Source organism: Thermobia domestica, chromosome 1, assembly GCF_964235325.1.
Source record: "Thermobia domestica chromosome 1, izTheDome1.hap1.1, whole genome shotgun sequence".
Taxonomy (NCBI): domain Eukaryota; kingdom Metazoa; phylum Arthropoda; class Insecta; order Zygentoma; family Lepismatidae; genus Thermobia; species Thermobia domestica.
In genome coordinates, this window is record NC_137454.1 from 146,178,217 (window position 1) to 146,193,230 (window position 15,014).

General features: G+C 34.8%; 1 protein-coding gene across 2 annotated transcripts in view; it reads left to right on the top strand.

The window, feature by feature from the left end:
- The window catches only part of Smyd5 (SET and MYND domain containing, class 5), a 50,085-nt gene extending 35,253 nt beyond the window's left edge, over positions 1-14,832 (top strand). For both annotated transcript variants that reach the window (XM_081764016.1, XM_081764014.1), the window contains exon 10: positions 738-14,832. In XM_081764016.1, the coding sequence (XP_081620142.1) occupies positions 738-924 (187 nt within the window). In that variant the 3' untranslated portion in view covers positions 925-14,832. The remainder of the gene's footprint in view (positions 1-737) is intronic.
- The last annotated feature ends 182 nt before the right edge of the window (positions 14,833-15,014 follow it).

The following is a 15,014-nucleotide window of genomic DNA, read 5'->3' on the forward strand; positions in this document are numbered from 1 at the left end:
ATGCAAATCATGCCCACCATGGCGGCGACACACAGTTTGCGAATCTCTTTCTTAGAGATCGTAATGAAACCAGAAAAACTCAAACTAAGACAAGCAAAAATAGTAATCATTCGTCTCTCAACCAAACAACATTGAATTATTAGTATGCCGTATTCTCTGCATACGCTTTCACTAATAATATATAGTAATTTGGAGATTAGTTGTGTTGTAATAGGTTGAATGCCTTATTACAGAAATAACTTCTCATCTAAGACTTGTGTTGGAAATTTGTTAATAGAACAACTAACCCATAATGAACAACACAAAGTAAATTCAGAGTATTCAGCGTATTATAGATATAGTAACATTGAAAAAGGAAGAGTTATATGTGATTATTTATAAAGAATCACTTTCGAGTTAAAATAAGACAATATTTTTTAACAATCTAAAGAGTGTTTTGCCTGTTTGGCTTCATTTAACTGAGAAACCTCTGAATCGGTTTTTCATGGAACTGACCGATAACAAAAAATAGAGGAAGGTTTGTGAAAAATAGTATTTTTTTCATTTATTTTATTTATTATTATTATTATTATTGCCTAACGATTTAATTAAATATTTTGAATTTATTATTTTGGAATGAAAGCCATTTAGCTAGGACTCGATTTTATGAAAACTCATGTAGGGATTTGTAGGAAAACTTATTTCAAATGCCTTACGTTGTTCTGTTTGGTTCTAATACATCACTATTTATCTTACAGAGAGAACTACTTATTTACGTGTCACTGCGAAAAATGTGAATCCCAAGCGAATGACCCGGATGTTACAAGCGACGAGGAAGTTGAAGAAGAAGAAGATGACGATGACGATGATGAAGATAATGGTGATCATCAAGAGGAAGAGGTAGTCGACGGTGGAACACACAATTGTATGCAAAATGGCAAATGACGAAAACTGAAGAAAGCGAAGAAATAAAGAAATCAGTATGTTTTCGAGAAAAAGAAATACGAAAGAAGACTGTATAATTCGTAGCGCAATTAGTACATATTTCTTTATTTTTTAAACAGATTTTTTAAAATAGAGATTTATTTATAAGAAAAAATGGTTTTATTTGTTAATTTTTTATCTAGTTGAAATTTTTTACAGATTATTGTAGAATACTCATAATACATATGAAAAATAATTTTAAAAAATCCTGCCTTGAAACGTTGTAGTTTTGAAAAATACGATTGTATTTATGAATTGATCGACACATTCAAGGAAGGAATTACTAAAATCTTTAAATAATTTAATTCAAGATTGTAACTCATGATCTTGCTACTTAAATGAAAAGAAAGTCACTTTTGTATCAAACATAAACAAGTTTAACATATTCACTACCAAAAATCGACCTTTCTCTAAAAGTGTTTTAAATTGGGAGATCGACTTAAGTCAGTCCAGAGTTTATTTTTCTTCTCTCCAATTCTTTTGTCTAAGTCACATTGTATGAAAAGGAAGAAGCCTAAGTAATTTTAGGTATTAGGTTATTCGAAGTGATCAAGGGTCTTCGGACTAACTTCAGAAGATTAGCTACTTTTTATTTGGAACATTCTCTTTTATTTAACCAAGGATAAGTGACATAACATTCATTTGTGTATGTTTCGCGATTGCTTAATAATAATTTGTTGGATTTTAATAGAACATGGTCAGTGCTTAGGATTGAAATCAGTCACGAATTAAGGCTTACATTTCGTTGTCCCCACAGCCTGGAAGTTTGTGTATTTACAAATGTAATAAAATAATTTTCTACTATAGCATTCGTAAAAATCTATTCGATTTTGAGTAAATATGGTGTTATATATTTTCTTCTAGGCATGTCTTCAGTTGAAATCAGTCAAGAAGAAGGGTGGATTTACCTGTTGAGTTGAGTTGATTTTGTTTAATGTCCCTTTCAGCAGCGAGGCTGTGAGGCAGGACCTACTGATTAACGTTGAATCCGAACCGCATGAGCTCCCCCGGGAATCAACCAGGGTCTTCCACGCCAAAGGCGCGTACGCTAAGCGCTTAGCCACGGAGCTCTGGATTTCTCTCTCCCCCCAATCTTGAAAAATATATGTTACAATAAATTTCCTAAAAATTCTCCTATTTTTGTCAACATAACGTGTGTTTTCTTTGAGACTTAAAAATTAACTTGCTTGAAGTTGAAATTGTTCACTCTTAATGAATCAGTTGAAATTCTTTTTGAAGGTTCTCTGTGTTTTATCATTAATATCAGTAGATCCTAACTTTATTTACCTGGCGCCCCCTTCGTAAGTCCTGCATACTTACGCCCCCTCCTTCCCGCTAGTGGTCATATTACTCGTTTGATGTATCTACGAATGCCGCGTGCAACTAATTTACATGTTTACAAGTGACATCAGTCACATGGCAAGGTTGCCAGAGGTACTGGTTATATTTAAGATTTTTTTTTTATATGCAATTTTTCAGGAAAATCAAAAGGAATGTTGAACCGAATCAGAATTAATGGAAGCAGTCGTGTTCATATTTTAAAGTCATTGTGCGCTGAATACGTAAAACTATTTAACATGGGATCAAACACTAAACCATATAGATGGCTGGTAGCTTAATTTTCCCATATGAAAAAAGAATATTAATTAGTATTTTAAAATAATGTCTATAACAGTGGCGGAGCCAAAAGAACATTATGGAGCTAATAAACTGCCATGTCGAAGCACACACAGAAACATACATACACACACACACACACATATATATATATATATATTAGGGTGGTCCAAAATTTCGAAAGTTTGAAATTTTACCGTGGCACCCCCTAAAGTTGTTCTCCCTTCCAAATAAATAATACATCCGAAATTTCAAATCAATAGCTCAATATTTAGAGGTTGCGCAATCAATTTAAAGTTTAACCAAATTAGTGCTTTATTGTCGCTATATTGACAGTGGGGTACACTCAGGTTTTGTGCGCTTATCATCCTATATCCAGTTCATGTTATTATTACAAATCGACTATGCTACTGTAGGAGTTGTTGTTCAAACAATGATCAACAAAAGTTGTCTTACTATGTTATATTGGTATATCATTCCCTATGATGCATCCATTGCATTTTGTATTTATCATACCATTAAAAACAATATAAACTTAACAAATTTTAAACAGTATTCACTGCAATCACAAATCTATTTCCATCTACGTTATAAGTTGCTGTTACACTTTGTTTTCCGGTGGCGGAACCCGCATTTCATTTGTTTAAAGATTATAAACCAGGAACATCGCAGTCTAGGAGACATTTGGTGGCAGTAAGCTGATAATACCGAATTGTAGCGGCTGATTTTTTTTTCTTTTCTCAGAACAAAAGCTAGAAGTGTGATGGTGTAGTGTTGGTTTGGTTTGTGGTATGATAGTAAGTTTGGGATAAAGTTGATATATACTTCGTTGATATATCATGGCAGAAGCCACTAGAAATGAGACTAGACTTTATTTACTAGGAATAGTTAAGGAAACTCTGACCGAAAGTAAGCTACCTTCGAATGGCGATGTTTTGTGTGTATTTTTCACCCCTAATCTTAGAAAGATCCACGATAGTGCTAGAGATGTACGAAGAACTGTACAATTTTGGGAAAAGGCTCCTATTCTAATTCGTGAGGAAAACTATGTAAACGTGAATCTCAAAATATTAAGGAACCAATGGGTAAGTTCAAAGAAAAGCAAGAACCGAAAATTACCAAGCAGAAAGAGAATGGACCTAGATTTATTGCAAGTTTGAATAACTTATTTGATATAGCACATGGAGATGTCCTTAGACTAATTAAAAATAAAGAATATAAGGACTTTCTCATTGCTCAGAGGGAAAAGGGACGACGTGGTTGTACGGTGCCAGTGAACAGAACTCTTGCTCAAAAGGAAGCGAAAACGGCAAAGAACAACAACGAAAACATGCATTGATGGAGACAAATACTAGTGCCAACACTACCACTAACGCCGTTACCCTGTTTGTTTCGAGTGACAGTCACAGAAATTTGAAATCAAGTAAAACCTACTCTGATGACGAATAGAAACCTAAGCAGCAGCATACCCTGCAGAAGTCCTCATACAAAAACGAAAGCAGAAAACTTGGAAAACAAGTTGTTACTCCCGAACTTGCTTCTATGTTAGGTAGCTCGAATTAACTGACAAAAAAGCAACTTTCGTTATAGCAGCAACGATTAATGATTCAGCAGAGAGAAATATAGATTTGGCCAATATCAGGAATGAAGGTATAGATTTCGAACGTAGCCATCTTCAGTGTAGCCAGCCGGAGGATGAGTATCATGAATTATTTTAACTGACTTTTTCCTTTCTTGGAGGAATCTCGCCTCGTGGAGTGCCATTTGCGGCACCCGGAGCTATTCACCACGCCAAGTGTGTGGCAAAGGCACTGTTCGTATTCAAAATATGGATTTTAGAGACCAATTCAACCTTACTCATCAAGAAGAAAAAGGGTTGATTACTTTGCGTACGTTCATTGCTAAAGCTTATGTGAAAGCGTGGTTTTTATCGCCAGTTGCTGCATCTGCTTCAAGAAATGATCTCGAGTTCCTGAAAACCCTTCTTAAATATGAAACAGACAATCCAGCCATTTACAAAGCCCAGTTAAAAAAAAAAAAAATCATCTTTGGCACTTGAACGAAGAACTCATTGGTTTGACGTTCTACGACGAACTGTCCGCAGAAACAAAGCAAGAGTTGGTGAAACACTTGAATACAGATACTAGTAATGATGAGCCTCCAAAACGCCTGCATATGCTCTTGTTTCACCACAGGATGCCAAGATTGAGAATTTGGTTACGAAGAACACAATGCAGCTTTTCAACGTTTGAGTATTCGAATAACATTTCTTACACAAAATACGGAGACATGGAAATCCAACACTGACTACTTACCTGGTTATGAAGTAGTTAAAGACCACACAGAACGCATAGTTGCTCTCATACAAGAGTATAACAGTATTATCACAAAGAACGAGGAACAGAAACATTATCTATTTCAAGTTGTTGCGGGTTAGCGTACGCGCCTTTGGCGCGGGAGACCCGGGTTCGATTCCCGGCGGGAGCTCATGTGGTTCGGATTCCACGTTAATCAGTAGGTCCACGTCTCATATAGCCTCGCTGCTGAACGGGACGATAAACTGAAAATCAACTCAACTCAAGTTGTTGCGGAACACAGGCACCAATATCGTACTGTTCATACAATACAATACAATAGATAGTGTTCAAAGAATATAGTATCTAAGTAAACTCAATATGTGAAAGTGAAGTGTAAAAATAGAGTTAGCAAATAAACTTTACAAAGTTTTAATAATGTAAATATAATCAGCAATAATGTGTTTTTATGTATAATTATGTAATATTTATATAACATAATACGTATAACAATATGAATGTATATGTATAAAAATGTGTATATACCAATAGTATTCAAAATTTCAATCGGCTTGCGCAACCATTAAAAATTGTTGTAAAAATTTAAAATTTGACCAGTGTATCTATTTTCAGTCGTGTAATAGATGTGAGGGGTGCCGCAGATGAAATTCGAAAAAAAAAATCCCCTGGTTTTTGAACCACCCTTGATAACACTGACCTCACGTCAGAGGGCTGTGTCTCAGCACTACAAGAGTTCTGTAATCGATACGGGAATATGTGTGGCGATAAAATGGGGCAACTGGTAACGACTGTGTGTTATTTAGTCAAAAGCAGCAGTGTCGTAAAGTAAAGGAGGAAAATAGAAGCGCCATAAAAATATGTTTCGGAAAGACGAACAACATCCATGGGTCCCCCGGGACATCAACGAAGCTTGACGCGTTGAAGGTGATTGATGCCTTTCATGTGTGACAGAAGGTGGTGAGAACTAATTACATTAAAGGAATATAACAATTGTTCTGTGCATAAAGCCATATGCAGATTATAACAATGTTGCCATTACTTTTTATGCAGCCCGTGTATATATATATATATATATATATATATATATATATATATATATAAAGGTGATGCACTGATAAGTTCGCCGCAGGGCCGGACAGACTTTCATGTGGTTTTGCAACACCACGTTAAGTATGTTATTTCAGTATACCGAGGTGAGTCGAATTGCAGGGAGACAGATAAATAAGTAACATTCTTTTCAGTTTTCTTTAGTACTATGAGTTTGAAATACTGATGAAATTAGTTAACAGATAGAAGGCAGTACTAAACTCACTACACTACAATCCATGAAGGCCTAGGTAGATGTAACACGTTCAATCGGTTGATGCGTGAAGCGCATCAGTTTTCAGGTGTCATTATTTCTGACTTCCTATTTCGTAATTCAGGGGCCCGTTCGAGGATGCCAGCGAAAGAGTGTCGTTGAGATTTGTAGAATTCGTTGACTGACGTCTTGACGTAAAACATGCACATAAGGGCCGGGTTTATAGGGGGTACATAAGATCCTCTTCCAGAGTCCTCCCTTCTCCCCTTATACAGGTATTCCTGAATGTAAGACAAACTATACGAAAGACACTTATTGGGATCAAAATGGAAGACGTTTGTCATATTGGATGAGGCGTATATTATATCACGCGTAATAATGACATTCGGGCAGTTACATACCTGGCACCTCTGACAAATGACACACCAAGTTTTACCGAAAGTCGCGGAAATCTTGGTTGTTGCCGGATGTGAGATGTTGGAGGTAAGAAAAAAAAACTTGGGTAATAACTTGAAGGTGAATGCGGCCTGTCACGACCACCAGTCTATCGGAAATACATCCCTCGTACAAAGGCAACAAGAACCAGGTGCTGGTCCACATAGAGGAAGCGTCTACCCAAAATCTCTGGTTTCATCATTAGATAAAGCAGGAGTCTGTGTTTTTCGGGCTTATTACATTCCTGTGAAAAGCCTTGACGCCAATTCAATGGATTTGTGTGCACTTGGTCTGTTAAAATGATGTGCACATCATTACTTTCGCTGTCATAATGACAATCTGAAGGGAGGAATAGGATAAAATGAGAATAACCGGTGGTGACGGTATAGGTTTTCATAGGGTAAGTACATTTTGAAAACTCGTTTATATAACCAGAATCAACCTTCTGTGTGTCCCATCCACTCCCACTTCAGTGCCTTTATTTTCAAGATAACAGCTACCACTAAACTCAACTATTTTTGTGGTTATTCTTAACATCTTTCTATACTTCGTTGTGTAGTATGTAGATGAAGAATCTGATTTAGTTTGTGTTCACATTTCCGATCCATATGTCAATACAGGTAATAATATATCAGTAAAGAAATTCCCCCCTCCCCCCTTATACATACCAGCCTATGAAGCTATTCCTTCCGAATTCACTTAAGCCTAATTAAAGATGTCTGCTAAATTCTTTATTGGTGTTCATATCCATAGATATCTTTCGTTCTAAGTAGATATAGGTATTTACTTCTTTTAATATGTATTTTCAACGTCTAATCTTTGACTCTCTTGAAAAGCTGTTGAGATATGTTAGGGTATTATTTCTCTTTTAAATGTTGAATTAATACATCAAATCGTTAAGTAACTGTGCAAAAGGAACTTCTGCAACTTTCCAAGCCGTCAATAAAGGAGAGAAATAGTTTAATAAATCTGAAAACATTTATACGGCAGACTTTATTGTGGAATTCGACGTAACGATAAAATGAGAGTTGAAAGCTGTTACTTGAGGGCACGGTGGCTCAGTGGTAGAATACTTACCTCTGGTGCGTGAGGTCCCTGTTTCGATCCCCGGATAAGTAAGTTTGTGGTGGACATCGTATCCGTGGGTTTTCTCGGGGTACTCCCACTTCCTCCCATGTTCCCATTCCAACAATTCATCATCATTCACTTGCCTTAATCCTCTGTCTCCCTTAGCCTAAAGGGCACAATCACAGCACGTGAAACTAAAAGATTTAATTTCACTTCAAGGCTGTTATTTTAAAAGTTAGGTGCCCGTGTACTTCTAAAGAAAGGAATCGAATCCATTATCCGTTTATTTTATACACATACACCCTCAGTAATTTAATGTTTTTATGATATTTTGTGTAGGTTACCATAATGAAAGTTAGAACTGAACTGAGTTATACTTCCCTAGGGTTAAGTTTTGACAGAATGTATCTAATACAATATTCTGTACATGTATCTTTTGTATGAAGTTGCTGCTGCTGAACAAACGAACGAACGAAATATTAAGAAAACAAAAGAAAAGCAAAAAGAAGGTAGTGAATATGTAAATAAAAACTAGAAATAAAATTATATTACTTTTTCTTTTAGTTTATAGTAAAATGAGTAAGAACAAAAAAAAAAAAAAAAAAAAAAAAAAAAAAAAAAAAAAAAAACTGGTTTCTTCGCTTTCTATCATACTGACAATTCGAATGATATAATGTGTAAAAGCGAATATTAACCTTCGGAGAGCATAGTGACGTGATTCCTCAGAAGTATTATCGTCGTTATGGTTGATTCAAAATGTGCCCTGTCTTCATGGTACCCAGACAATTTGGTGGTAGTTGGAAAATTCCCAAAGTATTTGAATATGCGTATCAGTACACTTGGATCAACGTCAGTACTATTCATCATCGATAAAACAATTTTTTTTCTGTTTATACGCGCATTCATAGTCTTGTAATTATAGACTTTTGTTCTTACAAGTCAAGGATGTTATAAAATATAACAGGTTTTATAATATCTTTGTTACAACTATAATCCTGTGAGAAGTGAATTTCAAGTGTGAGCTAGATTGAAACAATATGTTTGATGCAGCAAATAATTATCAAATACATTGTAATATACATTGGCATTGTAAAACAGAGTATTGGTGTAGAATGTAATATATGTATGTATTTTGATTGTAATACGAAATACACGTCCTCGCATTATAAAGAAAACTTTTGTAGGCATTGTTTTTGTAGTTACTAATTTCTACACTTGTTTTCAAATTTTTGGCCGATTTCAATGTGTAATACAATTCTGTGATAAGTTTTGTTTAGTACAGCCAAAAGATTCTTTATCGATATAATGATGTATAGTAAATTACAAATGAATACATTAAACGTAAAATATTAGGTTCCCAGAAATCGTCTTATGAATAAGCGTATGTAGTAGTTCAGGGTTCCTTTTTTTCTCTTTAGAAAGCCTGCAAGACATGTTTACAGTATTCTGCGTTCTTTGAAAATTGTTAGCTACTTTCATTTGGGTTTCACAATCAAATCAAAATTCGTATGTCTTGTAGGTGAACAAATCATGACATAATGTTGCTACACACTTTGTGTTACTAAAGATATACCCTAGCAAAACTACAATTGTTCTCCACGAAAGGAATAAATCTTCACCTTTTAATGCCGGGTTCCCTGTCTGAATCTAATGTTAAATCATACATCCGTAGTGTGAGTGAAATATATTCTGCCACCACGTAATGTTTATAATAAATTCTTCTACTGGCATGTCCCTACCGGATACAATCTTCATTAAAACGTTTCAGCTTTCGTAAAATTATTATTCAGCTCGAAAGTTCATTATCTCGTAATTTCGGAAACGTGTAATTCCTAAACTGTTCATTACCGGATATGGGATGATACAGACTTCCAGTTTGTAGAATCCCTACCAAAGTTTGTCCCCATAGTTTTTACACACACTGTATATGTGTATATTACCAAACCAGGGTGCAAAAATCGTCCAATTCGTTCTACCTGATTCCCAGTATTCATTATTTTCAGTTCGTTAAACATTGTTTTATATTCTTGATTGTCTTTTTACTTTCGATAACGAAAGGAATAAAGAAAGTTTGATGATAGTGAAAAGAATCGAATTCGAGATTTCAACAGATTTACACGTTTCATGATCGATAGATATCGACATCTGTCGTTTGTGTTCGTCCTGATGTACACTCACCTAGAGACCATACTGTTCACCGTACCTTAACCAAATTTTAAACTTAAAATTTCTGTGTGATCCTTCAGGGAAGGGGGTTCAGAATTTTCTTCCTATCTCTAAGAATAAGTTATGATTGTCTCAAAAACGGACCTAACGATTTTGAATGTATTTCATTAAATATTCCAAAAACAACCCCATCATATGGTGTAAGTTATTTCTCTGAGAAAATCGAAAAGGGGTAGTTTATTCTTGGGGTGTTTTCTTTCGGATGATTTTCTATAAAATGACAGCCAATTTTGTTCATATTTCATAAATAACCTGACAATATGCCCTAACTCATTTGTCTTGAAAACAAATGTACGAAGCGTAGTTTATTCTTGGGCTGTTTTTATTTATTTATTTTTTACAATTTTCTCACAAAAAAAGGGGGGTAGTTTATTCTTGGGGATGGATTTTTTTTCGGACGATTTTCTGAAACAATTAAGGCGATTTTGTTCAAACTTCATAAATAAATATTTCATTAATAACATGAAAATATGGCATACCTTTCTGAAAAAGTGTGCGAGGTGTAGTTTATTCTAGGAGATGAGTTTTTTCGATTTTCTCAAAATCGACTCATGAGATTTTCTTCATGTCTCTTTAATAACTTTATAGTATTGTGTAAATTGTTCCTTACGAAAAAAAATCGCAAGGAATAATTTACTCGTGGGGTGAGGTTTTAACAATTTTGTAAAATATCACTCATGCGATTTTTTTTTAAATTATTTTATAAACAAATATTTCACTAATAACTGCAGCACAATATGATTTAGTTTAAGGAATTGGGGCGAGAAACCTTTTATTTATTCATTTACAAGCTGAAATTCCGTTCAAAAAGTAATTTCGAACAGGTCAGCCGATTTCCCACCTTCGAAAACTATGGGTTCGATTCGGTCATTTTAAACGTTTTATTTACACTCGTACTCACCCCCATACCGATAAAGGGTGAACTTGGATTCAAACGGAATTGGGAGTGACTTTACTCATCTCAGCAACCCTGAAAAATATGGATTGGACGCTAATACCAATTGTTTTTGATTATTTTTACATGTCACCTCACTTTCCGTAGGGGTGCTAATCGGAGTTGCACTTAAACGGCATTGAGTCACTATTCATCTCAACGAGCCTGAAAACTACGGATTCGACATTAATATCGGTCCGTTTTCGATTATTTCTAAATGTCATCCCCTTTCCATCTCTATGGATACTAAGGGTGTCTTGCCCCTACAGTATTTTTTTCCAGATTGTAAGTCATAAGTGTACCAAGTTTAATTGAAATTGCTGCAAGCTTTCAAGAGCTATGTTGGAACATACATACATACATATATGAATATACACATCCATTCATCCGTATATATACAAGGGGGGCTATAGCTCCCCCTTAATCCTCAGGTATACACTGGATAAAATGTACTTCAAACCTGTTTTACACTGGATAAAGCGGCAAACTATGGTTTAGCCCCTCCCTTGATCATATCCTAGATCCGCCACTAGTATATATATATATATATATATATATATATATATATATATATATATATATATATATATATATATAGCTGAAATATCCTTTCTTCACATTGAAATAATAGGTTTATTGAAAATATTTGAATCTCCTTCCTCCGTAGAACATTTATTTCAATGAAAGTATAATGATAAAATTACAAAAGAAACTCTACTTTTGCCATAAATATTAAAATACCCAACCCCCCACAGAATACGTCTTTAACCAAATTAATATGATATAAAAACCCAGCTTGAAGTTTCTTCGAAAAATCATTTCAAATGAGTCAGACGTTTCCCCGACCAGCAAAACTATGAATTCGACACAAATGTAAGTCATTTTTGACATTTTATTTTTAACCTCCCCACTCCGCCCTCTGTAAATGGGGATGAATGTGAATGACATTGAGAGCGTCACTATTCATTTCACCGACCCCGAAAACTATGGATTCGACACTAACGTCGGTCGTTTTGCATACTAATATCGGTTCGTATCTTATCATTTCTGTCTGCCCCTCCCACTCCCTCCTAGGAGTCTTGCACCTACTAGAGGCTATACTTGGATTTAAACGGGGTCAGGAATTCCAGCAATTAATTAACTTAGCGACGCTGAAAACTAATGATTCGATACTAATACTGGTCGATCATTTTATATGCCTCCTCCTAGGAGTACTAGGGGCATCTTACTCCAGCTGGGAAATGAGGGACGCATAGGCTTGGTGATAGAGCGATCTATGATCGATCCCAGCTCGCACCAAGTGTACTTTGTGGTGGACAAACACCGTGTGCGTGGGTCTTCTTAGTGTTCTCCCGTTTCCTCCCACTTTATTAATTCCATCATTGCCTTCATTCCTCATCATCACAGTCTCCTTTACCTAGTCGGTATAAACGTGGGACGTAAGACTGGAAATTTCACCTTTTCCAACTGGGAGATGACCTTGGGATTAAAGGGTGCCAAAATTGTCATTTATCATCTTAAGGACCCCAAAAGCTATAGATCCACGCGAAAATAGGTAATTTTCAATTATTTTTTACATGTTAGGAGTACTAAGGAGGGCTGAATTTGGATTTAAGTGGCATCAGAAGTGTTACTGTTAATCTCAGCGACCCTGAAAGCTACAGATTCGACACTCATATTGGCCGTTTTCTATAATTGTATGTCACCGATCCTAATCCCCTTTGGTGTCTTACCCTCACTGGGAAGCTGAAATTGAACTTAAAGGGTGTTGGAACTATCACCAATCAGCTCATGGAATCTTAGAATTATAATTCGACACTAATATCAGTCATTGTCGATAATTCCCCCCCTCTGGGTGTGTTGCTCCTCCCCGATAGTACACTTTTCCAAACTGAAAGTAATATGTGCATCAAATTTAGTTAAAATTCAACCAAGCATTCTAGAGTTATGCTGGAACATACATTTTTATATATAAAAAGGTTCTTTAGCATACAGACAAGGCATTGAACCTATTCGTTATCGAAAGTAACACATAAATCCATTATCGACAGACGAGAGGAGTTAAGAGTATTGTCAATAGTGCGTAAATTTGAACTTGGTGGCATCATTTAGTGATGCTAAGTTTGTAAGCTTTATAATCCATAGTTTTAAGTTATTTCGGAAGTATATCAAATGAAGCGTGCCTCCCAATGAAATAAATTAGCCTTCTATAGATACTGGTATAAAGACGAATATATATTTTTATATAAATTATTTCTGTGGGCATTAAAAATCAAAATACCATATTGGCCTGAATATAAGCCCCACTCTAACATCTGAAAGAGCAAAGAAGAAAAAAGATGATATCGAAGTATAAGTCCAGAGAAGAAAAGAATATACTAGTAATCATTTACCGGCAATTTAATTAGGTAGGCACATATTTTATAAATACAGTACGATTATTGAAGAATTATGGTACTATTATCTACTTTAAAAGTACCTTTCTATTATCTGCCAGTATAGTATTTGTTAGACAAAAAAATTTGCGCATTCTCCGTCACACTATTATTCCTGCTGAGTACATTTACGGAACTCACTCCATCACTTTTTTTAAAATTATTTATTTGTTTTATCGCCGTACAGAAAGCTCATATTTTATCTTAACGTAAATCAAATGGTAGGTTATCAAGAATGGTATTGCTAAATAATATTCCAGTTTTTACAATGGAATTGTAGCAAATTTGTCAATTCAGATTGAGAACATTTTTAACAGCATAGGACATGACAAAACGTCAGAATTTTTGTAAGGTCGCGAATATGACTTTTTTTTTTTTTTTTTTTTTTTTTATAAAATGTGGCTTGTATGCATGCAGGCCAATACAGTAATTGGTATATATATAATCAACAGACACATATACATTGAAAGCACTTGTTTCATACAGCATAATCTGCTATTGCAAACCATTTCTCCGCGGCGTAACAACCATGATGGTTGGAAAAGAAAGTATATGCTGGATTCGAAAGTTATTTCATGAAAAATTTATATCCAAAATAATAAAGGAAATGACGTTCCTTTTCTTCTATTATTTCAGGTTATTTGTAAATATGTCATGCATGGTATTTGTACGTAGTAACTAAGAGTTAAAAAAAGGAACCTTGTCGTTTGCCTAAAATAGAGGGATGGATGATTGTATTAAGTAGCATTATACATTTTTTAAGAGGTGATATAAAATATAACTGATCATTAGAACTTCCTGTAGTATTACTAGTCAAAGAGACAGTGTCGAATGGGACTTTGGAAGGCGGATAATTTACGTATTGAAGGTACTTCAAGCGTAAGTTTATGTATAAATATTCACACATATAGATCTATTACAAGAAAAGCAATAATGTATTTCATTCCAAATAGAAACTTTAATTTGGACTCCTTTTGTGCACGTTAATTTTGTGAAATAATTGTTCTCGTTATAAAATTAGTGTTTTGTTAGTAATAACTTGAATTCTTTTTATGGGAGTTAATTCTGTGAAATAATTGTTTTAGTTAAAAGATGAGTATTTTGTTAGCATTTATCAATGCCGTTTATGAATACAAAATCTTAATGTCTCGTATCGCGCCATTGTCTTGAATATTAAACTTACAGAACTTTATAGCGCTGATATATCACGGAGAACCAACTCATTAAGATTTTGTGCTATATAACTACTTATTTTAGAATATAACATGCGATTATATTTTCCATGGCTTTTGTGAAGACTAAACTACATTTTGTATATACCGTATTTACGCGAATCTAAGGCGCCCTCAAATGTAAGACGCACTCTTGAAGAAAAAAAAAGAAAAAAGCGCATTGATTTTTAAGAATGAAAAAAGATAAACATTGGAAAACAAAAAAGAAATTATTCGTCTTCCGTTTTGAATTTCAAATTTTCCGGTTTCCGGATAAAACAATTTCCCGTTTTTCCGGAAAATGTGGATATTCCTAGTACTCATTCTTTACAGAATCGTGACTAACGGGATTAGCTATCTCCGGCAAAATTCAATCGTTTTCTGCTCTAAATTGGGTTTTACTGACTGCAAAATCGCATGAACTTGCATAACACGAATCTAAGACGCACCTTGATTTTGGAGATGAAAAAAAAGTGCGTCTTAGAATCGCGTAAATGCGGTATTTGTCAT